Source organism: Onychomys torridus, chromosome 1 (genome assembly GCF_903995425.1).
Source record: "Onychomys torridus chromosome 1, mOncTor1.1, whole genome shotgun sequence".
NCBI classification, from domain to species: Eukaryota; Metazoa; Chordata; class Mammalia; order Rodentia; family Cricetidae; genus Onychomys; species Onychomys torridus.
Genome location: NC_050443.1, coordinates 101,406,159 through 101,434,098, shown reverse-complemented (window position 1 = coordinate 101,434,098; position 27,940 = coordinate 101,406,159). Strand labels below are relative to the sequence as shown.

The 27,940-nt window shown below is 42.2% G+C and overlaps 1 protein-coding gene across 1 annotated transcript; it reads left to right on the top strand.

The window, feature by feature from the left end:
• The first annotated feature begins 107 nt into the window (after positions 1–107).
• Zkscan2 (zinc finger with KRAB and SCAN domains 2) lies at positions 108–22,461 on the top strand. The gene is made up of 8 exons (XM_036206145.1): positions 108–541; positions 658–1,134; positions 1,953–2,139; positions 4,754–4,824; positions 5,188–5,314; positions 10,124–10,810; positions 14,423–14,914; positions 18,049–22,461. The coding sequence occupies exons 2-8, from the start codon at positions 736–738 to the stop codon at positions 18,969–18,971; spliced, it is 2,886 nt and encodes a 961-aa protein (XP_036062038.1). The 5' UTR covers positions 108–541; positions 658–735; the 3' UTR covers positions 18,972–22,461.
• Positions 22,462–27,940: the final 5,479 nt, after the last annotated feature.

Here is a 27,940-nt window from a genome sequence, read left to right as displayed (position 1 = left end):
CGAGATTCCTCCACTCAGCCTTCGCCCTTGCCTGCGAGGAAGCCGCGTGCGGGCCCCCCCACCCTCCGCCCCCCACCCCACCTCCGGTCGCGAGCGGCGCATGCGTGGCCCCGCGGCTCCCAGCGCCCCCCGCGCTCTCCGCTGGGCGAGCGGACGAGGCTGCGCGCCAGCTCTTCGCCCCGAGAGGCCTCGCCTCATCCCGCTGCTGCTTCTTCTCCCCAACCCCCAGCCCTGGCCGAGGCTCGCGCGGAGGAGTCCGGAGTGGCGCGGGCGCTGCTGGGAGCCCGGAAGAGCCCGGCCCTGGCCTGGGACAACTCCTGCACTCCTGCCCCGGCTGGACACCTGCCGCGGCCTAGACCCGGGCCAAGCCCCCTGGGCCGGGCGCGCCTCCCGGAGCCTGGCGGACACACCCCCTCCCGGTCGGCGCCTCCGCCCATCCCGTCCTCCGTACCGAGTTCCCTCCTAGCCCAGCGCCTGATTCTCTTTCCGACCTTGCCCCCTATCTTGATTGGAGAAGAGGGCGGGTTTGCAGACTTTAGGGGTGGGTGCACATTCACCTTTTCAAGAGCCTAATAAAAATTTGATTAATCAGCCTGGAGTTCCTTGTTCCCGGCTGACGTGCTGTCTTTTATTTCCCTCCCGTCCCATATTTCCAAGGACATTTAAGTAGGCGGCACTCTCGGATGCTTCTCTGGTCCCTTACTTGGAGCTAGACCTGTTGGCCCTGCTTGGATCATGGCTACAGTCCTGGACCCTCAGGTCGACGTGGAAGTTGAGGAGTGCCTCATAATGAAGGTGGAAAAGGACTCCGGGTGGGCATCAGAGCCCATTCTGGAAAGATCGGGCAGCACTGAATGTGAGTCCTTTCGTAAATGCTTCCGGCAGCTCTGTTACGAGGATGTGACGGGACCCCACGAAGCTTTCAGTAAACTCTGGGAACTCTGCTGCCGGTGGTTGAAGCCAGAAACGCGTTCCAAGGAGCAAATCCTCGAGCAGCTCGTCATTGAACAGTTTCTCACTATTCTTCCGGAAAAGATTCAGGCCTGGGCACAGAAGCAGTGTCCAGAAAGTGGAGAGGAGGCGGTGGCCCTCGTAGTGCATTTGGAGAAAGAGACCAGAAGACTGAAAAAGCAGGTGAGAGAGGATTTTGAATGAAGGGGTTGGGAAGGGCAGGTGGGCGGGGCTACATTGCTGGCAGAAGAGCTCATTATAGAAATAAATGGGACTGAAAAAGATCTATAAGCTGAATCTCCCTAAAAGCAGATTTTATTTCACATTAAATAGAGGGGAGAATTTTGGTTGAACTATTATCTTGCACGTTAAACTAAAATTATGCCTTGTTTGTTCTAATCCTTGGTATGATGTTTCTACTAAAACTGTATAGACAGTATTAAACAGTTAATACCTCAAGGGATTTTTTTCTTTGGTGGGAGGGGGAGATGTCATTGAATACCCAGAATCCTCTCTAATCCTTTACTATTCCAGTCATTGTCTTATGAAGTTCTCTAAGTACCATGGTCCTTGGCACTCATCCAGTTTGACTGCCAGATCGTCATTTTTCGGTGTCCTTGCATGCTGTCATAGTTATTTTCAACACCCTTTTGTTAACCTTCAGTGAAATGAAACTAAATGAAATCCTGCAGTGCTGACCAGGTTTGTAGTTTCAACTTGCACAGCCTGTGTTCAGGAGTTGGTTTTCTAAGTTTTCAGTTAACTAGTGTTCTGATTAGTTCTCTGTGGACCTGATAGATACCAAGGTCTTTGTAGTAATGACTCCCCCGCCAAAAAAAAAATACAAATAACAAGTGCTCTCCTGTTCCCTTATTCCCAAACTACTGCGAGCTTATTTCAGTCCACAGAGACTTCATTCCTTGTCAGTTCTTTTGTCTTTTAACGTCCTTTTGGGGGGCGTTTCACCCTGATTTGCAAATCTTTTCCTCCATATTTTGCAGGTCAGTAGTCCCCTACACTCAGAGAAGCAAACCCCACCGGGAACTGTGTGGGAAGTAGCTGACTTTGAGCCAGAGCAACTGGAGAGGCAGCACAGGCTTGTTCCTCATGGGGACACTGGAAGCCTCCACTCAGGATACCAGGAACGGCTGAACCGAAAGAGAGAGAGTAGGCCATTACCTAAGAATGGTAAGAAGGATTCAAAGTACAGCCAGATTAGAGACCACGTACATTTACACTGCATCCCTAACACTGAGGCTTGCTCAGTATAGGTCCCTTTGATAGCCATTTGGAAAATAAATCAAATACTTGTAAAGAAAATTTTCATCTGTTTCAAGAGTCGGGAGTATGTGTTTACCAAAATAAAATAGGTCATGAAGATGGAAATTAGGGAAACTTAGATTGTCCAGGGCAGCTTTGAATCTTGGTCAGTTATTTTAAAATCTCCATTCAACATTCAGTCTGTGTCTTTAGTCATGCTGTGTGTGCGTGCGCGCATGCGCGTTCTCAGTTGACAACAAACATCTTGAAAAGCTGTTGAGAAATGGAAACAAGATATTTTCATTCCAAAACTTGACTCACAAGACAAGGCATCCCAGAATGGTGAGTGAAAGGGACAAATGGTAAGACTCCTCAGCAGGAGACCACCATCTAGCTGGTGTCCACACACGGCAGCATCTAGCTGCCCTCCCTGTGATAGAAGAGCTGTGTCTCCCCCAGTGCAGTTTCTCTTCCATCTCCCGAAGTGTGGCTTCACCCCAGACCAGTGGAGATGGAGGTGGGGAGGATCCGGTTAAAGACTTGATGTATTTATTGTCTGCCCCCACCCTTGGGCTGGAGGAGGCAAGCAGACCTGAGCTCCTAACCCAGCTCTCCCATTTTTTTTATTTTTGTGGCCTTAGGTTATTTCTCAAACTTCCAATCTTCTCATCTGTAAAAGAAAATAGCAAGGTTGTTAGTGTAGACTTAATGCAGCCATGAAAAATAGCAAGTGCATATATAATAGTGTTCAATAAATGCTAATTTATTTTCTCCCATAATGGCAAAATTATTTTTAAACTTCAACATTGACTCAAAAAAGCTTTCATTGAGAGGAAAGATTCACAGTGGTTATCTGCTGTATCCAGCCCTTATATAAAGGGATGTATTGCAAATATTAGTGGATTCTGAATTATGCAGTATATTCCTTAGCATCAAAGCTCTCTTCATCATGTGTGTGGCAACAAATACCTGTTTATAATGTGTCTTGACATTGCCATCTATGAAGATAATTTCAAAAGTTAAAAAAAAATCTGTTGAAGACTGAGGAGTGGAGAACAGAAATTTGAGGGCTAGATAGAAAGATAACTAACTCTGAAAGAATGTGATTTCAGCCATATGCTTTTCAGAGAACTATGATGTTTCCAAGAAAATTATTTGGAGGCTGGAAAGATGGCTCAGCAGATAAAAACACTTCCTGCCAAGCTTGATGGCCTAGATTTAATCCCTAGGACCCACATGGTGGAGAGAACCAGGTCTGAAAGCTGTCCTCCAACCTCCACACAGAGACCATGTCTCTGTCTCTGTCTCTGTCTCTCTCTCTCTCTCTCTCTCTCTCTCTCTCTCACACACACACACACACACACACACACACACACACACGAATACACATAATTTTTTAATGATGTTGTTCACTTCTATAAGGCACAGTGTGGTAGTTGAAGCTTCTGGGATGTGTTAATTACACTTGAAGGTTTCCCTGTGAGCTTGAAGGAGGAGGTAGACCATTGAGAATGCTGTATAAAAGGTCTCTTTTCTGCTGCCCTGAGAAAAGTGCTTGTTTTGCCCATTGCTGTACTGTTTGCTGTGTGAGCAAGACTCAACTGAGAACTAGGTCCTCAGTTCTTAAACTGTTCATTTATACTAGGGATGACAAACTGATAACTTGTGCATCAAATGGGATTTGTGTATTTTACCTACACAGAATTTTGTTTCAGTTTTTGTTTTTGCTCTTTGTTCTTAAGATTTGAGATCTCACAAAAGTCCCAGGTTCCTGGTATCTTACTTAGGGTTTCTGTTGCTATGATGAATTCCATGGCCAGAAGCAACTCAGGGAAGAAAGGATTTATTTCTCTTCCATTTCCACCTCAAAGGAAGTCAGAACAGGAACTCAAACAAGACAGGAACCTGGAGGCAGGAGCTGATGCAGAGGCCATGAAGGAGTGCTGCATATTGGCTTGCTCATCATGGCTTGGTCTGCCTGCTTTCTTATATCATCTATGCCCCACCTGCCCAGGGGTAACACTATCCACAATAGCCTGGACCCTCCAGATCAGTCATCAATCAAGAAAATACCCCACAGGCTTGCCCATGGTGGGGAAGCATTTTCTCAATACAGGTTCCCTCTTCCAAATGACTAGCTTATGTCAAGTTTATATAAAAACTAGCCAGCACATCTGGCTTCTCTTGGAAATGTCAGAAATGATGATTCTTCAAGTGGCACAATCTCACCCTGAAGCATCATCTAGAGCCAACCATAGGCTGGTCCCCTCAGCAGAACATGTTCTCTCTAGTTCCCCAGTCCCAGCTCCCTCCTCATGCACTTTACCTGCTTGTTCCTGAAGCATTTGAGTTGTGAGCCCAGCATTAGGATAAGGTGGGCTTGGGCATTGCTCTGAACTCACTGAAGAAAATCGTCCATTCCTGTCTGTGGATTTTAATATGCTCTCCTTTCTTAAAAGGAGAAGCAGCAGGACTTAAAGGGCCGAAACTCAGAATACCACATATACAATTATATACCTAACTGTTTCTTCTCTTTCTCCAGCTCGCTCTTCTCTCTGGGTTCCTGTCCCTAGTGAGGAGTGGAACACTGTAGATCAGGAAGTGACAACCCAGGTAATTTACTCCCAGGTCACTTGTTGTGATTGTTCTCCCTGGCCTGCCTTCTAAGGAGTCCACTCAGTTACCCCATGCCTTTACTGCATTGTCTATGCTTCTTCCAAAGAGTCCCCTTCAGTCCTCTTCCAGAGGAGGGTGGACTCAGCCTTCTCAGTGATGGGACTCCTTGCTGGGTCAGCTCTCTTACGTCACCTCATCCTTAGTCTTTACCATTCCTTCCACTGAACTGGACACATGATCCACACATGTTTCTTTAACTCAGTTCTTCTTCAGGGCTCTTCTCTGCTTCACCCATGGCTGTTTGTCCTTTGAAGACCTTTGCAGTTGTCTTGGTAGTCACTGGTGTTAGTGTTGTTACAGGAACCAGTGAAAGATGTCCACACAGTAAGAAGCTTTTCCTACAAAAAGAGTGTGCATCAGATTCCTGCTCACACAGATCTCTACCATGAAATCAGGAAGGAGAGTGCAGGGAGCACGGTTTCCCTGGGTAAGCATTTACAAATAATAAACTGGAAGATTTCTTATATCTTAATTCCTACTGGTGATAAATAGTTGTGAATGTTAGTGCTTAAAGAAGTGGTTCTCAGGCTGGGAGGTGGTGGCGCACACCTTTAATCCCAGCACTCGGGAGGCAGAGGCAGGCAGATCTCTGTGAGTTCGAGGCCAGCCTGGTCTCCAAAGCAAGTTCCAGGAAAGTGCAAAGCTACACAGAGAAACCCTGTCTCAGGGAAAAAAAAAAAAAAAAAGAAGAAGTGGTTCTCAACCTGTGGGTCATGACCACTTTAGCAAATTTCTTACATTATGGTTCATAACAGTAGCAAAATTACAGTTATGAAATGGCAATGAAAATAATTTTATGATTGGGGGTAACCACAACATGAGAAACTGTATTAAAGGGTCACAGCATTAGGAAGGCTGAGAACCACTGGCTTAAAGGATCTCTAATGTAGTTATTTATCTGTTCCCTTTCCTTATTCATGTACTCTTTCCAGAAAAAAAAAATTATAATAGTAATTAGAATATTGAACAGGAGTTATGTGTGAATACCATATTTATAGTACAGGAAATACAAACTTACATCCACCAGCTTAAAGGTCTGTAAAGTCACCAACCAGGTCTTTCTACAGTTTGTTTTCATTTAATAACAATGACCTCAACACCTACCGTAGACCTGCCTAATGGGTGGATGAGAGCCTGTTAAATATTTGCTAGATGGTTGGAAATATTAAATATTGAATAAAAAGTAATTTGAATGCAGTAACCTTGGTAGCATACTGTGAATTATTTAAGTCGACAAGTGCGTAGGCACACATGAGCGCTGTAGTGTCACTCTGCAGGCAAGTTTTCAGAGGACTGACTCCATCTGCTTTAACAGGAGTAGTAGTCATTCGTGTGTGAGTTTTGATTCAGAAGTCAAAGACTAATGAGTAGTATCATAGCCAGGACTGGGGAGGGAGCTTCGTCAATGAAGCTTGCAAGCATGAAGACATGAATTTGGCCCTTAAAGTCCACACTTTTAAAAGCCAGGGGTGGTGGCGGGTACGTGTAAACCCATGATGGGAAGGCAGAGACAGGCAGATCCAGGTGTGTAGCCTAACCAGTCAGTGTAGCCTACCCGACAGTGGTATACTTGATCCCCCAAAATACGAAAAAAGTAAACAGGCTGGAGAGATTGCTCAATTGGTAAAGTTCTTGCATAAGAACCTGAATTCAATCCTCAATACCCGAGAGAGAGAGAGAGAGAGAGAGAGAGAGAGAGAGAGAGAACACGAATGAATGAATTAGACGTAGTGGTACATTCTTCTGGTCCTGGGAGTAGGGTAGAGACAAGTGGGTCCCTAGGGCTCATTGGCAAGCCAGCCTAGCCTACTGGATGAGTTACAGGTCAGTGAGAGAACTTCTCTAAAAATATAAAATAAAAAGCCAGGTGATATGGCACAGTCACTAAAACCCAGTACCCAGAAGCAGAAGCATCCAGATTTCTGAGTTAAGTTCCAGGCCAGCCAGGGCTGCACAGTGAGACCCTGTCTCAAAAAGAAAAGAAAAGGACAGTGCTTAAGGAATGCTACCCGAGATTGGCCTCTGACCTCTACACATATATGCATACAAGTGCACCTGTACACACATATTCAAGGTTGGACTGTACCTGAGGAACAACACTCAGGCGTACACACATATATACACACAAGTTGTTGGTGCAAATGTGCACTGATATCAATTTATAACCAATGGATATAAAGCATACATTATAGACACTATAATCCTGTACTGTCTGGTGAGTAACTGCTAGCCGTACATACATTTAAATTTTCAATTTGGGGCTAGAGAAATGGCTTACTGGTTAAAGGCACTGGCTGCTCTTCCAGATAAAAATAAAAAACATGACCAGTATAAAAACCACAACACTCCCAGGTGATGATGGCACAGGCCTTTAACTCCAGTACTCAGGAGGCAGAAACAAGCACATCTCTGTGAATTTGAGGTCAGCCCAGTCTACAGAGTGAGTTCCAGGACAGTCAGCTACACAGAGAAACCCTGTCTCAAAAAAACCTAACAAGGCACTCTTCAAAAATTATCAATCATCCTATCCAACTGCCTTGAGTCACTCATGAAATATGCCATTAGTGAGGAGGGACTATACTTCAAGAATTCAAATTCAACCTATCTCTTTTATGTACAATTTCATATGGGAAGCTCCAGGCCCAGAGATACCTGCCCCAATCTTTTATTGTAAACTGTAGATTAATGGGTTACAGACTAAATATGGCCTGCAGGTATTTTGGTCTGCATGATATTTAAAGTTAGTGTGGAAATGTGAATTTCCAATTTTACATAGAAATGAGACTTTAGGAACTGTCAGCCCACCTTCCTGTGTGGCAGTACTTGGCCAGAACTAAATCAAGGCTCAACTGTCATGGGTCTTGCTCCCTGCCACCTCACCTGCCTGGAACTTCTGAGTATTTGAGTCTGCATGCCTCCTTTCCTACATCTCTCATGTAAGAAGTAAAGAGCAAGTCTCCATCCCCAGCACTCCTCAGGAAGGGTGTGATTTGATGTGCTTCTCTAGGAAAATCCTGCAAACGTCTTGTGTGTGTTATGTGGAGAAGAAAACTAAAGTCCATTGCATACATATTGGCTACTGTGCAGAAAACTGTGCATTAAACTTTGAATAGATGGTGTTATTCTTCAGGATAGAGTGGAGTTAAGAAGGTTGCCCTCCCACCTGGCAGTAGTGGTGCACACCTTTAATCCAAATGCTGTTCTGTTCCTCTATACATTGAGAGTATTTTTTAAGATTCCACTTAAAGTTGAGATAGTATGATATTTGTCTTTCACTATCTATCTGGCTTATTAGCCCAGTATATCTAAAAAAATTTAGATGAGAAAGGAGGATTTCATTCTTTCTATAGTTTTCTTGTCTATGCTCCATTTTATAGGTTTTTCACATATCCTTTATTTTCATTTTTATTTTATTTTATGTGCATGAGTATTTTGCGTACATGTATGCCTGTGCATCACCTGTTTGCCTAGTGCTCAAGGAGCCAGAAGAGGGCATCAGATACCCTGGAACTGTTATTATGGGCAGTTGTGAGCCACCATGTAGGTGCTAGGAATCAAACTCAGTTCCTCTGGAAAAACAGCCAGTGCTCATAACCACTGAGCCATTTTCAAATATTTTTTATTGATCCATTGATAAATATTTTGGGGTTTTTCTATACCTTAGGTATTATAAATTATGTTCTAGTGAATGTCAGAGTGCTGGTGCCTCAGCTGTAATTTGGTTTCCTTTACAAATATATCCAGAAGTGAGAGAGCTGGGGACACATGACAGTTGTCCCAGCTCATTTTTCAAGTTCCTTTTTCAAGTCACATCTGTACTGTTTCTCATAGTGGCTGAATGAGTTTACATCCCTATGCACCATCAGTGCATAGGGCTAATTTTCTATACATCCTCACCAATACTTGTTTTTTATCTTCTTGATCCTATTATTCTAACAGATGTGAAGTAATTACTCATTATGATTTTGATTTGCTTTTCCTTGTTAATCGATGATGTTGAGTACCTTTTTGTGAACCTGTTGGCTATTTGAACATCAGATTCTTTGCCCATTTTTATCATATGTTTTTCTATGAATTATGATTCCTTGTACATTTTAGATTTTTTTTACCTCTTACAATATATATGGTTGTAAGTATTTTCCCCTGTGCTACAGGCTATTTCTTTACTTTGTTGATTGTTTTCCTTGCTGTTCTGGAGCCTTTATTGTCTCTGCTTTCATTGTTATAGCAAAAAAAAAAAAAAAAAAAATTCCCAAGACTGGGGTCAATTACCTTTTTACCCTATGCTTTCTTCTAGGACTCATATATATACATGCATGTGGGGTGGAGGGAACGGGGTGTTTATGTGCATATAAAGGCCACTGGTCAATGTCTGGTGTCTTCCTCAATTATTTTCCACCATATTTTTTGAGTCATGGTGTCTCACTTGCCTGCTGCCATGTTCCCTACCATGATGGTCATGGATGCTGACCTTTTGGGTTGGTGTCTATGGTGCTGGAGCAGTAGCTGAGAGCTTATATCCTGGAATCCTTCTGCTGGGATTACAAGCATATGTCACCAAGCCTCCCTTTTCATGGATGTTGGGGGTCAAACTGAGGTCCTTATGCTTATATAGCAAATACTTTACCAACTGAACATCCTCCCCAGCCCCAAATGTAGGTATTTAATATATTTAAAGTTTATTTTTGCAAGTAGTATAAGGTAGTAGTCCGGTCTTACTATTGTGCATGTAGATACTCAGTTTTCCTAGCATCGTTCATTGAACATGCTTTCCTTGTACATTGAGACCAAGAAAGGATGTTGGGGCACACATGTAAGTAAAGGAAGCGAATACTAAGCCAGCTGTGGTGGCTCAGACTACATCCTAGCACTTGGGAGACTGAGGCAGAAGGATTGTTACAAATTTAAAGCCATCAATGAGTTCTAGTCTAGCCTGGTCTACAGTGTGATATAGCATCATCCAAAAGAAAAAGTCAAAACGAATGAAATATTTTTTTACCTGTGAGGGCATTACTGAAAGAATTGCCTAGATGGAAATAGTATATACATGAGAGTAAGATATCATTTCTAGGTTTCTGTGCCTAAGAAGTCATGTAAATAACTACAGTGTACATGGTCCTGGCTAAGGAAGGCTGTGGTGTAAACAAGTAGTCCAGGAGAGCATGTTTCAATAGGAGACTGGGGTGTGAAGTAATGGCATCTGTGCCTACTGTGAAATATGTTTCTCTTACTGTAGGAGGTACTGTGTCTACTAACAAGATAGCCCAGTTGGAACAAAGAAAAGAACCGTGGACTGTAGGTCTACATTCCTCAAACAAGAGGAATAGTGTCCTGAGAAGCAACTATATCAAAGAGAAATCAGTACGTGCTGTTCAGACCCCAGCAAGGAATTCAGGGAAAGTGTGGCGAGAGCAGCAACAGTGGGGTTTAGAAGATGAAAAAATTGCAGGTGTGCACTGGAGCTATGAGGAAACCAAGACTTTCCTTGCAATTCTCAAGGAATCTCGCTTTTATGAAACACTCCAGGCTTGTCCCCGAAATAGCCAGGTGTATGGTGCTGTGGCTGAGTGGTTGCGAGAATGTGGCTTCCTCCGAACACCAGAGCAGTGCCGGACCAAGTTCAAAAGTCTTCAGAAAAGTTATCGAAAAGTGAGAAATGGCCACATGTTGGAACCCTGTGCCTTCTTTGAAGACATGGATGCCTTGTTAAACCCTACAGCCCATTCTTCATCTACTGATAAGCCAAAGGCCATGCTCTCTCTCCCCAGACTAAAGAGAATTGGTATTGGTGCTGAAGAACAGGTCAATTTAGTGGAGGAGGAGGAAGAAGCTGCTGAAGACTCCGATGGTGATGAAGTAGGCATTGAGTTTATACGCAAGTCTGAAATCCGTGCTGCCCCTGTCTTGTTTCAAAACCTAAGTGGTAAGAATTGTGCTGTTTTTTTTTCCTTGGTGTAAAGATAGAAGTGTAGCCCTGTGGAGAAAGTAGTAGATTAGACTAATCCTGGGGAGGGTTATCATACTCCATGCTGCTTTTTCACTGTGACGTTACCTCACAACTAAAAGGGCAATTGGGTATTTGTTGCTGTTCCCAGCTCAGCCTGAGTAACAGCTCTGAGGAGCCTGCAGGCTCTTATTGAAGTTAGAGCTAAGCACGGTTTTTAAATATTTGGTAGAGTAGAAAGATGACTCAGTGGATAAGAGCACAGGCTGCTCTTGCAAAGGATCTGTGTTCAGTTCCCAACATCCACATGGCAGCTCATAACCATCTGTAACTCTAGTTCCAGTGAATCCAACACCCTCTTCTGGCCTCTGGGCACCAGGCACACAGATGCAGACTTTAATATATACACATATAATAAATCATATTTATTATATTCCTTCCTACGGAAGGAAGGTAAGTCGAGCTAAAGGGGTGTGTCTAATATTATTTGAGGATTAGTATGATCAGTTGTATTAGATTATAACAAATGAAGGATGCCTTATTAGTCCATACAGTATAGCCAACAACAAAACAGTGTAAAGGAGTAGAGAAAATGAAATATAAACTTATTTCTGCCCAATTTAAAAGACAAGAAAGGAGAGTAACAGAACACAAAACACTGAGTCACATGAAAGCAATAGTAAGAGCCAGGTCTGGTGACACAGCTGAAATCCCAGAACTTGAGAAGCAGAAACATCAAGAGTTTGAGGCCGGCCTGGACCATACAACAAAACCCCTTCTGAACCTCCATACAAGGACTCCCCTGCACATGCCTGTCCCTAATGGCTTTCCTTAACTGAGGAGGAAGAGTCCACAGCCTTACTACTCTGTCCAAGTACTGCTGCAAGGTGGGGTGGACTCCAGCCCTCTCCTTCCATTACATTTGCATAAGTAAGCTTTCCTTTGTTATAGAAGCAGGAAATTCCTTAACATTTCCTTTTCACAAATTGGAAGCTTAACTGCGTGGGGTGTTGTCCTAAGGACACTACTTTTTGTTCCATTTCGCATCCGGCCTGTCTCTAAAGTTTTCATCTCTTTGAACACAAGACTTGGCTCCAGCATGAAATTTCCTGTTGCTTTTTTTCTCCTCAAATTGTATACTTTGTATTTCATTTTGTCCTGCTTGCTCCTTTTTATCCTGGACCCTCATAAGAGTGATCACAGGCCTGGCGGTGGTGGCACACACCTTTAATCCCAACACTCGAGAGGCAGAGGCAGGCGGATCTCTGTGAGTTCAAGGCCAGGCTGGGCTACAGAGTGAGTTCCAGGACAGGCTCCAAAAGCTACACAGAGAAACCCTGCTTTGAAAAAAAAAAACCATGATACATTAAGTATTAGGCTGTCCTGAAATCTCTGCCAATGAATAGTGCAAACCTCTTCAGTTAGCTTTACACAGGTTCTTAGGACAAGGGCAAAAAGCAGCCACATTCTTTGCCAAAATATCATAAGAATGTTTTCTAGCTAACAATTGTTCTCCTCTGAAACCTCATGAGCCAAGCCTCCGCAGTATACATAGCTCTCACCACACTACTGTCTTCCATGTTCCTACTAGGACAGCCCATTAAAGCCCACTTACAGCATTCAGCCACTTCCCTAGCCCAAAGTCTTCCACATTTCTACAAAAAACAAGCATGGTCAGACCTATCACATCAGTACCCTGTTCCTGGTACTAATCTGGCTTAGTTCCACCAACTGGAATCTAGGCCTTCACTGTAGGAGCCCTTTGGGGCCATTCTCATTCTGGTAGCAATAAATCTAAATGTATCCCTAATTACAAATTTACAGAACCACAATTAACACATTAAAAAAAAGACCACTCATCATAGGAGAGGCACCCTATATAGAAGACAGGCGTTAAAAGGAGACTAGGCCTGGTGTTGCAAACCTGTAATCCCAGCACTCAGGACCTGACAGGAGGATTGTAAATTTGTAACCAGGTTGAGCTACACAGCAAGATCTTGGGGGGGTGGGGGGGGATAAAAAGATACACCATGCAAATCTACTGTTGAATATTTTGGGACCAAGACACACAGAATTAAAGAGCCAGTTAATAACTATTTCATAGTAGCTGTATCATGTAACAATACTGGACTTCAATTTTCTCCTATGGAATATATGACTAAGAACTCACAGGGTTATTACTGGTGTTCAGCAAGACATAACAGGTGAAGGTACTCTTATTAGGCTAAAATGCATCAGTTACTGATGTCTTTCCTAGTCCATTATAATAAAAATGATAAACCCATCAATAGAATGGGAAAATAAATCAGGCTAGGAAAGCTATAAGTGCGTTCATTAGGACATGTGCCTAAAATAAGCAGATCTGCTGACAAATGGGAGGGTTGTCATGCATATACAGGTATTTACCAATCTGAAAATCCAAAAACATGAGGGTACGGCTCTTGGGGTGGTCTCAAGTGTAGAAGTCCAATGATGGGACTGGGAGTATCTAGTAAATATTGAGGCTAGCTACTACTTTTTCCAAAACAAAAAGCATATTCAACAAACTACTAAGAAAAGTTATATTCTGCTGTCTGTGCCATACAGATTATACTCTCTCTCAAATCAGAAGTTTGGATGAGTTATCAGACTCAGAACTACTGGGACATAGATCTGATTTTCAAGGAAAACTAGTCAAAGAAGTAATAGATTTCAGGCTATTTTTGAGGGGTTTGTAATCCATTGTTATGAACTACTTGGAAAAGACACTTGTAGGTGGCTAAGTCCTTCAGTAGTCTCCGTAGAAATGGCAGTGTGGGAGACTACACTTACTCTTCCAGGTGAACTCTGGTTCTTTTGGAATTTTGCCTATTCATTTGAAAATTGATACCTGTGCAACTTGAGTCTTTGTATCCAGAAAAATGGCATCTCACTTTTTCTAGTTATTTTAATATCTTTGAATAAAGAATTACAGATTTTTTTAACATAGAGTTTACTACTTTTTACAAAGCTTGTTTCTGGATATTCCATGTTTCCTGTTGCTATCATGAATAGGACTTTAATTATAATTTTCTTTGCCCTTGAGAAGTTCATACATGTATACAATGAAATATGATCATATCCACCAGTTTTCTTACAACTCCCCCCAAGTCCACATCCCAACTTCATGTATTTCTTATCTATCATGTGTGTGTGTGTGTGTGTGTGTGTGTGTGTGTGTGTGTGTGTGTGTACTTACTAACACACTGAATCCAATAGTGTTGCCCATATGTGCCTGGGTGTTTGGCCATCCCCTGAAGCATGGATAACCTACCAATGGGAACACTCTCAGAATAATTCTCCTTCTTCCAGAAGTTGTCAGGTCACACACACACACACACACACACACACACACACACACACACCCTATGCTAGAATTCCAGCTGGCTGTGTAGGTCTTCTGTAGCCATACCTGCTTTAGTCTGTGAGTAAACTAATCTATCACGTCCAGAAGATGATGTTTCACATCATTTCTTCCTAAATAGGCCTTTCATAGCATCACATTTTACAGTCTGTGTAATAGAGAAGCTCCAGATTCCTTTTATATCTTTAAACTTTATCCTTGAATGGCAGGTGTGCATTGGGGCTATGAAGAAACAAAGACTTTTCTTGATATCCTTCGTGAGACTCGGTTTTATGAAGCACTTCAAGCCTGTCATCGAAAGAGCAAATTGTATGGAGTTGTGGCTGAACAACTTCGAGAGTGTGGCTTTCTCCGAACACCAGAACAATGCCGAACCAAGTTCAAAAGCCTTCAGAAGAGTTACAGAAAGGTGAAGAATGGCCATGTACTGGAGTCCTGTGCATTTTACAAGGAGATGGATGCCCTAGTTAACTGCCGTACATCTGCCCTTTCCACCAACACCTCAGAAGAAATGCCATCACTCTCAAGGCAAGAAAGAGGACATATTGAGGTTGAACCCCAAGAGCCTACACTCTGGGAACCTGAAGAGACCTCACAGGAGGCAGTGTTAGAAGATTCTAGTAGTGAGAGAATGAGTGAGGAGGAAATTATAGAAGAGCCAGAATTCCAAGGACCTACAGGCCTACCACAAAGCCCAACTGGTAAGGATCATTGGGGCTTTTGGTCGAAGTAAGGAGAAAATGTGACTTCTTGAAAAATCAGTACACGTGGCTCATGTATATTTGCTCACTCCAAAGATATCCAGATGCTCTTTGCTGTTAGAGGAACAGGGAAATAGAACTGAGTAAAATGAGTCCTGTTCTTGTGGTCCTTCCCTTACAAGGGGGTGCTAAGCTGCTCACATTCTGTTGGCTCAGACTTTGGGACTTTAGCTTGGCTTCTGTCTGGGTGGTCAGACAGTGTTTTGTTTCTGGAAATACTATAGAGAAGAATGTGAGATTCTACCTTAAACTTGAAGGAGGAAGAAGGTCAGTAAGCTCCAATCAGAAGCCTCTCACTGTTGTGTGTAGTGTGTATGAGGAAAAGGATAGGCAGGGACAAGGTGACAGGCTTTGTCCTAGTCCTAAGCTCAGCAGCCTGCTTCTCTTGCCCATGGCTGTCCTCACTGGCATCTAACTGCAAACTCAAGCATTAAATGTAACCAAACCCCACACCGTCCTTTAAAGATCATTTTAATGGCTCCTCACTCAGCATTTACGTCCAGGCAGATGATATGGCTTGCTAAGTAGACTGTCATTTCTGCCTGTCCCTGCTTTCATTCCATAGATAGCCATTATTCTAGTTCTGTCTTTCTGTTTCTTGCCTAGACTATAAAAGTATCAAAACCAAAAATTTTTAGCCATATTTTTTTAGGGTGGTGGATGAAGTATCCTGAGAGAAAGAAAGGTCCCAACTATAGCCCAGGCTAGTCTGGAACTCCTGACCCTCCTGCCTCCACTTCTTGAATTCTGGGATTGCAGGCATTCGCCATCCTACCCAGCTTTTCATTAATTTTTTTTTTTGGGGGGGGGAATGTATTTATTTTTATTTTATGTACGTTAGTGTTTTGCCTACATGTATGTCTGTTTCAGGGTGTCAGAACTTGGAGTTACAGACAGTTGTTAGCTGCTATGTGGGTGCTGAAAATTGAACACTGGTCCTCTGGAAGAGCACCCTTGTTTTGATTGAGCCATCTTTAATCTGAGCTCATCTTGTCATTCAAGGCATATGTGCTAGTATTTTCTTTTTCTATGCTTACTTGAAATGAAACTATTTGCTGTGTTCTACACACTTCTTAAGCTCTGTCATATCTAAATATAGTTCATGATCCCTCCCCCACCACTGTACGAAACACTTTTATACCCTAAAACAAACCTCCAGTCAGCAGTAAGCTCCTGAAGGGATGGGAGCCCTCTTTCTGTAGCCACAGGCTATGTCAGAATATGATATGTCAACATTTCCCACTGATTTCCTGAAACCAGTCTTTCTGCTTTGCCTGAATTAGTTCTAGAAACCCATTAAGAGGAGTTAATGTCCAGATTCCACGGAGCAAGGACTTCATACATATGCTGCCTAGTGATATTTGTATGAGAAATCATAAAGAGTAAGTCCAGCCAAGCGTGGTGGCAAACACATTTAATCCTAGCACTTGGGAGGCAGAGGCAGGCATATCTCTTGTGTTTGAGACCAGCCTGGTCTACAGAGCAAGTTCCTGAATAGCCAGGGCTACACAGAAAAACCCTATCTCGGAAAAAAAAGAAAAGAAAAGAGTAAGCCCAATATAACTTCTTTCTTTAAATGTTATTTATTCATTTTTTTTTTTTTTTCTGTGTGGAGGTGTTTTGCCTTCACAGATGTCTGTGTACTGTGTACATGCCTGGTGCCCACAGAGGCCAGCAGATGGTGTCAGATCCCTGGATCTAGAGTTACAGACAGTTGTGAGCTGTAAACCCTAATCCTCTGGAAAAGCAACCCAAGTCCTTAACTGCTGAGTCATGTCTCCAGTCCCAACTTCCTTTTTAATAACTGTAAAAAGAGTCCCTGTGAATATTATTTTCAGATGACCTCCAGAATGTAATTAAATTATCAGTTACTATCTGAGTCAGCTAATATCGGCTATGACTTCCTCTAAATCCCAGAACAATGTTGACTGCAATAATAAAATCTCAAAAGGAGTACTAATTGAAAATAACATTACTATGGCTTTTTATATAAGTTAATGAACTGACTGTTGACTGTCCTCCTCTTCCCCACCATCCCCTAGCTAGGCCACTAACCAGCAGTTTCGCTTGAATGTGTAGAAGGGAGGTCATATTGACACCTACAAGTAGGAACAAGATGATGTAGCACATGCTTAAACGCAAGGGTTTGGGAATTAACCTAGATTTAGCCCAAGATACTCAGCTTGTGCAATATTTATGTATGGCAATAATACATCTTTGAGAATTTGCATCCAAGTAATCTGGGTAGAGAGCAGGGAGTGTATGGGAATAGAAACGAAACTGGATTAGCCATAAATAGATCATTGTTAAAGGTAAATAAATAGTTCATGGGAGTTCTTTATACATACATGAAATTGGAACACACACTGTTCATTCTTCTGTGTGTGTAAAGTTCCAATAATTAAAGGTTAATAACAAAAACACAAGTGACCAGGATATTGCTAGAACCAAACTATGTCATTCCAAAGCTTCTGGCTTTTTACTATGTCATGCTTCCCATAAAACTCCACAGAGAAGTGGAATCCAAGGTGTACTTTATAGTGAATGGGGGTGTAATGAAACTCTAGCTTTGAAAGCAGTAAAGAGGAATATTTGTATTAATGTGGTCCATGAGATAACCAGAAAAACAAGCTACAAGATCATATGGGGAAAATGGTACTGTAGACTAGAACCTGACTAGCTATTGAAGGATTTAGAAGTATCTTAAGGAATTTGGAGTTGTCCATTAGAGACTATTCAATATTTTAATTTTTGCAATATTTTAATATAGATGTGAATGGAGAAAAGTAGAATGAATTAAAACTTCAAGGAGATAAGCCAGTTGTTGCTAAGTTAGTGAGGATATAGATGGGGAATGGTAGCTTGGACAGCAATTGAGTTCAAAACAATACTGATACCACCATGACAGCAAATGTCATTGGCCTCTTTATAGAACTGAAAGAGGTTAAAGCATGGTGAGTCAGTCAAGTCACAGTGTGTAGCCATAAACAATAGAGGATCATAACCATTGTAAGCATGATTAATTATTTTCATACTGGAGTTTTGTGAAAGTTTACTGTCTTTTCCTTTTCCAGATTTTGAAATTGGAAGTAGTATTAAGGAGGACCCAACACAGGTAATATTTAAGGACAAAGAGTCCCATGGAGCATTAATAGAAAAGTCTAAAAGATTTGTTTCTCAGAATACCAACCCCAGTAAATATTATAAAAGGGAGTGCATCTCAGGAAGACAATGGGAAAATCTTCAAGGAATTAGACAAGGAAAATTGATGTCTCAACCTAGAGATCTAGGGAAGGCTACAGTGCATCAGAGGCCTTTCGTGGGGAGGAGACCATACAGACTTCTCAGATATGGAGAAAACTTTGGAAGGAGTGCCCGTCTTATGTGCAGGATGACTCACCAGAAGGAGAATCCTTATAAGTGTGGTGTCTGTGGGAAGTGCTTTGGTAGAAGCAGGAGCCTAATCAGACACCAAAGAATCCACACAGGGGAAAAGCCTTTCAAATGTCTTGACTGTGGGAAAAGCTTTAATGACTCCTCAAATTTTGGAGCCCACCAGAGAATCCACACTGGAGAGAAGCCGTACAGATGCGGGGAGTGTGGGAAATGCTTCAGTCAGAGCTCAAGTCTTATCATCCATCAGAGAACCCACACCGGTGAGAAGCCCTATCAGTGTGGAGAGTGTGGGGAAAGCTTCACCAACAGTTCTCATTTCAGTGCCCACCGCAGAGTTCATACTGGAGAAAATCCCTACAAATGCGGGGACTGTCAGAAGAGCTTCAGCAACTGCACCCGATTTCGAGAGCACCGGCGAACCCACACTGCAGAGAAGCCCTATGCATGTGCCCAGTGTGGCAAACATTTCAGTAAAAGCGCTTTCCTCACCAAACACCGGGAAGTCCACATGAGAGAAAAGCTGCTGCCATACTCTCCCTCTGGGTACTCCCCAGAGAGCCTACTGAGGGGGAAGAGTGATGAGTTCAGGAAGACCTTTTGACTATGAGCTTCTTTTTCCACATGCCCCAATAGCCATCTTACCCCACTCTTGGAAGCAATCTTTTCTTAGCTATAAATTGCAGTTCCCAAGACAGGCCTGAGAATATTAAAAAGCTAGGTTTTTTTTTTTTTTGGTTTTTGGTTTTGTTTTTTTCATCTGTTCTCATGTTCTAACATGGTCAGCCTGCCTCTCTCCTATGAGGATTGACTCTCAGTAAAGTAAGTTTTTTTTGAGTTCAGAATAAAATCCTCATTAGAATGTTGAGGTTAGTGCTATGTTGTCCAGCAGCTAGCTTGCAATACTCTTGCACGTGGGTGAGTGTTCTCTTCAAGTATATGAATGGTGAAAAGTTTATAGTGTTATCACTCATATGAGATCTTGGCAGCAACTTGACAGTGGATTTTTATATCTGGGTAGAACCTTTAGGAGTTTGATCTGAACTCTCTCAGAGCCATCTTTGTTTTGAGGGTATAAAATGAGAGCGGAAGTTTTACAGCTTTTTTTCAGAAGTCTGTATCAAAAAGTTGATCCTGATTCCCGGTGTTGCTACTGAAGTCATGTTGCTAATATATTGTCCTCCACAAGAGAAGCACTTACTCACCCTCATTTCCCCATCTGTTCCTGAAGACTTAACTCCAGTGGCTGCTGCCTCTCCCTTACTGTTCATCATGTCTGTACTTACTCTTAATTGTTCTAGGTGCTCTAGTCTGACTTCTCTAGACTACCTTGACCCACTCAGATGGGAGAGGATGCATGTTAGTGTTGTCTCATTAAGAAAAAAATCAGATTCCAAAGTCTAGTTCTACCCATCACTTCTCTGACTCTCAACCTGTAACAAGACCTACTGATAGGGTGGCATGTTTCAAACTGCCTAGCTCTACATTTCAGTGTACTATAATAGTATTTCTAAAAGTTTAAGGTTGTAAGGAAGAAGGACATGAGACCTGAAATATTTCATGGACCCTGCTTTCAATCAAAGAGCTACCTCAGTTAAGACTACGTTTCCAGAGTTGACTGTTACACATACTAGCCTCTGCTTCCAAAGCTTCTGGGTCCTGTTCATAGGATCATAGACCTGACTGTAGAGCCCTAAATAATTACACGGCTCTATAGTGCACTCAGTGAACGTAGAACTACTTATAAACTTCCACTTTAGAGCACCACCTTATGTTCCCATTTCCCTGTTCATCTAAAGGGAAACATCTTTGATAACCCCTTAGTATTAACCAGGTAAATATTGTCAGAAAGTTTCTGGTGGGGAAATAGTTAACTCATATAGAATTACAGATGAAATTCAGGAATTTGATCTTCCCAAACCAGTTACTTGAAGATGAGGCCTATGGCATTCATACCTTTAATACAAAGGTAATTCAGTGTAGCTTTGCTTTGGGGAGGAGGAAGTCCCAAGTATAGTGGAAGGAGAACTGTAGTCAGGGCTCTTACTAGGTTGTTCTCCTGTCCGATGCTCTCGTTTGAAAACATCAAGAGATGATATTTTTATGTGAGTATATTTGAATCTTTTGATACTCATTCAGCAAAGTATCAAAGAGGGTAGACACTAGAAAGAAAAGCGCTTTATCGTTCCAGCATAGGATGTAGCCTGTTGGAAGGCAAGTGACTCAGGTAAATGCTGATAACTGTTTGTGATGTGTGTTTGTTGGAAATATAATTGACGACACCTCCGTAGCTTATTTCCTGTGTATTGTCTGAATTAAGAGACTTCTAATGAATGGTACATGCAGCTTCATGTTGGTACTGTGCCTAGAACAGTAAGATTGTGTGGTGCCAGTGGGCTTGTGCTTATAATTATGTAGATGTTCTGGAATTCCAGCTCTAGAAAAGATGCACATTAGTATAAATTGCCAGTTAGTGACATGTACACAGGATTGATACTTATATGGAAGCATGATTCAGAAAGTAGATGACTTGTTCACCAATACTTATGTACTGTTATGTAGAAGACCATGTTGTCACCACAGAGAGGGATACAAAAATAATGGGGGCAGGGTGGCTGTACTCCAGCAAGGAAGTGTTACAGCAAAAGATAATCTGGTTAAGCCCATAGTGATGTGGAAGGTCAGTCACCCCATCTGGAGGAACCAACCACAGTCACATCCTGAAGACCTTCTATAAATTGCAAATAGAAAACCAGTTTGAGCACCACTTTTTGACACATTTTCCCAGCATAAGGAAAGATCCAGGGCCTGTCCTGTCTCCACCACAACAAAGTGATTGTCTCCTGTGTCTAAGATACAGCTAGGTAGATTTGGGTTCCTCTATCTACTATCCTAATCATAAACAATCTATTAGGATGCATGTTAATCTAGTGGACCTTTTCTCAGTTCTTAAGAAACAGATCTTCCTACCATCTTAGACCAAGGTGCTTATGTGTTTCCCTTTTGTCAGCTGTGTGAAAGTTAGAATGAGTGATCACATTCTGAGTAATACATCCTTATCACATCTCTGTAATGATTCAGAGATCTCAATACCAAGAACTTCAAGGAGGAAAACAGGTTTTTTAAAATATTTGAAACACTGTGATTTTTATAACTTGCTGCTTCTTCTTCATTCTCTGGATGCTGAAAAGCTCAACAGACAGTTCACCTCAGCCAACTACCTATACCTATTTATTTTACTCCATCTAATTTCTTTGGAGATTGTCTCAAGTTCTATTTTTGAACAATGGTATATGTATAAACAGATTCTTTATTTCCTGGCATTCTATCGAAGACATTTTAGAAACTGTGTTTGTATTTCCTGCCTAGGCTTTCATTCATTTCCATAAATACCTTGCTAATTCTTACTGATGATTTCGTTACATATTCAACCTACTTCATTCATCTGGAAAGAAACACACATTTTTGTAAAGAAGAAAACTCACACATCAGGGCTCCTGCTACCAAGGAATGTGTATTAGACCAGAAGCCAAAAGGAAAGTTTAGTATCGTTACCACTTCCTGAATTTGATTGGAGAAATCACAACTTCTCTCTTTCAGAGTAGTTAACTTATTGCCAGAACTGCAGGAGTTCTCGTGTTCCTGAGGCTATGGAGCATGGTAGAAATGAGAAAATAGAAACGTCAGACTCCCACCTTGGCTGCCCACTGTATGCCACCTCTGGGCCTCACTGAGTTTATCTCATGTGTTAAGAGGATGGCAGCAATGCCAACCCAGCTGGTTTAGTAAGGAAAAAGGAGAAGCCACTGTGTTCAGTAACAGGAAAGCCCTGCCCTCTCCCTATCGCCCTGAGAGCCAAAAGTGGTAGGTAGAGTAAAGAATATATGTTGAGTTCTGGTGCTCAGTGACAGACAAGATTCCTGGGTTAGGAAAACCCCAGTGGAAGGAGCAGCTAAGTGATTTGTGTGGTCCAAAGCCTCCGCCTCCACCTGAATGCATTCTAGGGCCAAGTGTAAATGGACATCTGTCTTCATTTTGTGTTACTGTTCACTTAGGTGTCTTCTTGAAAGCTTGTATGTGAAATGTCTACAATAAATGGCTACCTTTGGTTTGCTATAATTTGAAAGATGTCTTTATTTGAGAAGTCCAAGGCCAATCCTTATAACTAGTAAGAAGAACTTGAATTCACGCCAGTTCACAGCTGCCCTCCATAGCCAGCAGAAAGGGGCATGATGTGAATCCACAGCAGTTCTTGTACAGCAGTCCTCCGACCGCCAGTGCCATTAGCCCAAGCAATGGTTTGCTGTACTTCCAAGGTAAAATTGATGTTGGACAGACAGACATACTACATGTGCTTCTGACAAGACTTGCATGGCAGCCTAACTGGAGGAAATCCCAGCTGTTGCCCTAAAGTTGTAGGAAATGAAGACTTTATTCTCTTAGTGTCTCCTGCTGGGCCTGAGGAGTAGATTAACATAAGCAGGTGGCAGGGAAGAGCAAACAGCTTTATCTGTGTGTGGGAGGGTCTTCCAGATAGAGGCCCCAAAAGTAGCAAAGCCTGAATGCTTTGAAGAAACAGAGAAATGATTGTGCAGCATCACTAGGCTGGGAGACCGAAGGGAGACGTGGTTTTAACAAGGTCTGTATAGAACTCTTTCAGCCCCAATTCCCTGTCTCTCATGAGAACATTTCTTCTTGGTGAGGGAAACATCTTTCACATAGGTACCTCCTGCTTCTGGAAGACTTGTCAGAACAACCCCTCTTGAACTAGCTATTTTCCAAGTGCTTTTAGCCCAAAATATGTTAAAAAAAAAAAAAAAAAAAAAAAAAAGGAGGTGGCAAATTCCGTCATCCTTACAGTATTGCAGATTAAGGTCTGTCTAGCCCAGGTTTGCCTGAAACTTAGTTCTCCCACCTCAGCCCAGTGTTGGAACTACAGGTGTACACTACCAAGTCTCTGGCAGTGTTGCTCTTGGCCAGTGCTTTGACAGAAAGGAAAAGTTCTATGGTTTCCATGTAGCTTTTCTCACCGTAACAGTCGTGATCATTGGCCTTCGAATCAATATATCAATATAGAAGGTCAGCTGCCTTGGGGGGGTGTGTTCTCAGTTACACACTCAGAAACCATAGGAAGAACGGTAAGATGGCTCAGTGGATTCCAGATGAAGGGTTTCTACCATTCTTATCACATGGGGGTTTTTTGGTTGTTTTTGGGTTTTGTTTGTTTGTTTGTTTGTTTTTTCTGAGACAGGGTTTCTCTGTGTATCCCTGGCTGTCCTGGAACTTCCTCTGTAGACCAGGCTGGCCTCAGACTCAGAGATCCACCTGCCTCTGCTTCCCAAGTGATGGAATTAAAGGCCTGCACTAACACCACCACTAAGCTCACATGGATTTTATAACTTACTGTTTTGTGCTAGCGTGACCTTGAGTAGCTCCAAAGTCCCTTAATGCTGCTGGAAGATGAGAATATGAGTGTCTGCCTGCATTTGTTTCCTGGGGATACTATAATAAATTTCCACAAACATTGTAACTTAAAATGACGGGTTTATTCTTCCACAGTTCTAGAAGCCAAGAGACATAAAATTGAGGTATCTGCAAGGATGTGTCGCCTCCAAAGGCTCCAAAGAAAAGACTTCCTGCCTCCTCCCACTTCTGCTGGCTCCACATGTTGCTGACTTGTAACAGTCTCCCCATTTTCCTGTGTACTCAATAACTGCATTCCATGTGTCCTGTGTCACTTTCTCTTACAAGAGCTCTCTGATTTATTTAGTACCTAATGTCAATTTAGTCTCATCTTGATAGTTCCCTTGCTTGAATCTACAAAAAGACTATTTCCAAATAAGATCACAGTATGAGGTTGCAGGTAGACAGGACCCTGCCAGCCTCAGCAGCCCTGTTAATTTCCAGCCCTTTTCCTGAAGATGCTGATGGTGGCCATTCAGAATTTTTGGAGATTTAAAGATATAAAGAGAGATAGATAGATATGGAGATTTATGTGCATATGCATAGACATTGTGTTCATCATTGTCACAGAGCCTTTTCTCCAATAAAGAGCATTCTTCACTTTTACCCTGGGTACTTCGCTTAGCCTATAGAAATGGGTGTATTTTTATTGTATTTGAAAATGGCCTTTCCTATAGCTACTTCATGGTATCAAAATTATTTTCTTTCATAAGTGACCCATGAGTTTTAAATTTTTTTCTCTTTTTTATTAAAAAAATTTTCAGTATATTCTAATCATGCTTTTCCTCTGCCTCAGCTCTCTTGGATCATCCACACCCAACCAACTCCAAACCCTTTCTTTTTCTCTTTCTTTAGAGAACAAACAAAAAACTCCTACACAGGAAAAAAAAAAAAAAACACAAAAACACTAAATCAGAAACCATAATATGTGAGCAAAAGACCAGTAAGACAAACAAATACCCAAAGAAAACAATATGAAACAAAATGTCTACAAAATTTACCACTGAGTTTTGTGTTGGCCATCTACTGCTTGGCATGAGGCCTACCTTGAAGTATGGTTAAAATACCCAGTGATATTCCACTGGAGAAAACTAATTTTAACATTGCAAGCTGGTATCAGTTGTAGATAACTTCTTGTTTAGGGATGGGAGGAGCCTATGTCCACTTCCCCACCTCAGCACTGGGACCCCATCTGGCTTGAAACTAGGTACAGTCTCTGTGCATTCATATGTGTACATCAGTCCTGTTGTGTCTGGAGGGCACTGTTTCCTTGGAGTCTTCCATCCCCATTGGCTCTTAAAAATGTTTCTAACCCTTCTTCCACATAGATCCCTGTGCCCTGAGGTGAGGAATTTGATGAAGACATCCCATTTAGGACTCAGTGTTTCAAAATCTCTTACTCTTTGCCCATTGTCCAATTATGGGTCTCTTTGTTGGTTCCCATCTGCTACAAGAGGAATCTTCTCTGATGATAGCTGAGTAGGGCACTGATCAATGGGTGCAGCAGAACATCATTAGGAGCCATGTTATTGCTATGTTCCTTTAGCCAAACAATCGCATTTGATTTTCACCTAGGCCAATGGCCTATCCAGTCTCGGATTCTTGGCCACCTGAACAGTATCAGACATGGGTTCCATCTCATGGACGGACCTTAAATCCAATCAGAGAGTGGTTGGTTACTCCTACAATGTTGTGCCACTAATGCACCAGCATTTCCTACAGGCAGGTCCACTGTTGTACATCACAGGGTTTATAGCTGGGTTGATGGCTACCTCTCTCTTCTGGTACCTTCTAGTACTGTGAACACCAGCCAGTGGGGGTGAAGCCTCTAGTTAGATACCAGCTTGACATCTCTATGTTAAGTTAGCTATGTAAATGTGGTGGTTTAAATGAAAATGGCTGCCAGAGACTCATAGGAAGTAGCACTATTGGGAAGTGTAGCCTTGTTGGAAGTATGTCACTGGTGGTGGTGACAGGGACCTTTGGGGTTTCAGAAGCCCAAGCCAGGCCCAATGCCATTCTCTTGTCCTGCTACCTGCTGACCTGGATGTTAGAACTCTCAGCTACCTCTCTAGCACTGTGTCTGCTGCCATGTTGCCATGCTTCCCATGGTGACAATAATGGACTAACCTCTGAACTGTAAGCCAGCCCCAATTAAATGTTTCCTTTATAAGATTTGCCATGGTCATGGTATCTCTTCACACAACAGAAACCCTAACTAAGACAGTAAGTATTATCCTCAAAAATAGGGCCTTACCATCAGTTTGCAGAAAGTAGCCAATAGCCTTTGCAATAGTTGGAGATGTTTATGAGCACCCATGGGTCCTCCTTTGTCAATGACTCCACTAGATGTAATCCATTCCTGGAACTTGTTGTTTCACTTGATGGTGAAAGATGCCTGGTTGGGGCTTTGTCTCCCATGTTATTTGTTGACTCCATTTAGACTTCTTTCATATATATGTGTGTGTGTATGTGTGTGTGTGTGTGTGTGTGTGTGTGTGTGTGTGTGTATGAGCATATATACATATATATGTATATATGAGCATATATATGCATACATATATACATACATATATAGTATAATATATGAAGCCTCTACAATAGTGGTTCCCATATGCCCCTCAAATGTCCCTTAGTGTTAGCTGTCCCTCCCCATATCCCGTTCTTTACCCCTCTCTTCCATCTCCTCCCCTTTTAACCCTCTCACTCCAGTCCCATTCCTGTTTCTCCATTACTATATATTCTATTTACCCTCCTTGGGAGATCCTCCTCTTCCCCCAGTCCTGTACTTTATACCTCTGTGGTTATATGGATTGTAGCATGCATATCAAAGGCTTAAAAACTAACATCCACATATAAAAGAAAACATGCAATATTTGTCTTTTGGAGTCTGGTTTACCTTACTTGGGATGAATTTTTTTTCTAGTTCCATTCATTTACCTGCAAATTTCATAGTTTCATTTTTAACAGCTGAGTAATATTCCATTATGTAATTCTCATTATTCATTCATGGACATCAAGGCTGTTTCCAATCTCTGACTATTATGAATAGAGCAGCAATGAACATGTAGTAGGGTTCTTTGGGTATGTGGCCAAGAGTGGTCTAACTGAATCTTGAGACAGATCTACTCCCAGCTTTCTGAGGAACCATCACACTGATTTCTATCCTGGCTGTATGAGTTAGCACTCCCATCAACATGTATGAGTATTCCCCCTGCTCCATATCCTTGCCAGCATGAGCTACCATTTGTTCCATATGAGCTATCATTTGTTTCATTGATCTTGACCTTTCTGACTGGTATAAAATGAAATCTCAAAGTAGTTTTGATCTGCATTTCTCTGATGACTAAAGATATTAACTCTCCCCACGCCCCTCTTTCTTCTTGAGACAGGGTTTCTCTGTGTCACCTTGGCTGTCCTGGAACTCACTTGGTATACCAGGCTGGCCTTGAACTCACAGAGGTCCACCTGCCTCTGCCTCCTGAGTGCTGAAATTAAAGGCATGCACCACCACTCTTGGCTTATTGACCATTTCTTAAAGTGTTTCTCAACCATTTGTGTTTCATCTTTTGAGAACTCTCAGCTTAGTCCTATACCCCATTTTTATTTTTCCTTGATGTCCAATTTTTATAGTTCTTTATATACTTTAGATATTAACCCTGTGTTAGATATGTAATTGGCAAAGCTCCTCATTCTGTAGCTTGCCACTCTGTCCAAATCTCGGTGTCCTTTGACATACAAAAGCTCTTCAGTTTTATGGGGTCCCATCTATTGATTGTTGTTCTTCATGCCTGTGCTATCAGTATCCTGTTCAGAAAATCTTCTCCTGTGCCAGTGAGTTCAAACCTATCCCCTGCTCTCTCTCCTGTCAGAAGTATCTGGTTTTATGTTGAGGTATCTGATCCATCTGGAGTTGAGTTTTGTGCAGAGGGACGTGGGTTCTTCTACATGCGGCCATCCAGTTTGGCTACTGTTTGTTGAAGGTGCCATCTTCAACACCTTCATCACGGAGCCTTGTGCACGCAGGCTCTGATAAGTACCTACATCAGCTCTGGAAACCAGCCTCTACTAAGTTTAGCCAGACTCTGTGCAGGTAAAGCTCCAGCAGAC

What these genes read in the sequence shown, in the direction of transcription:
- Zkscan2 (XM_036206145.1), top strand. Translation starts at nt 736, where the DNA reads ATGGCTACAGTCCTGGACCCTCAGGTCGACGTGGAAGTTGAGGAGTGC. An exon ending in TAGGCCATTACCTAAGAATG is followed by an intron (nt 2,140 to 4,753) that starts GTAAGAAGGATT and finishes CTCTTTCTCCAG; the next exon opens with CTCGCTCTTCTCTCTGGGTT. An exon ending in CCTACCACAAAGCCCAACTG is followed by an intron (nt 14,915 to 18,048) that starts GTAAGGATCATT and finishes TTCCTTTTCCAG; the next exon opens with ATTTTGAAATTGGAAGTAGT.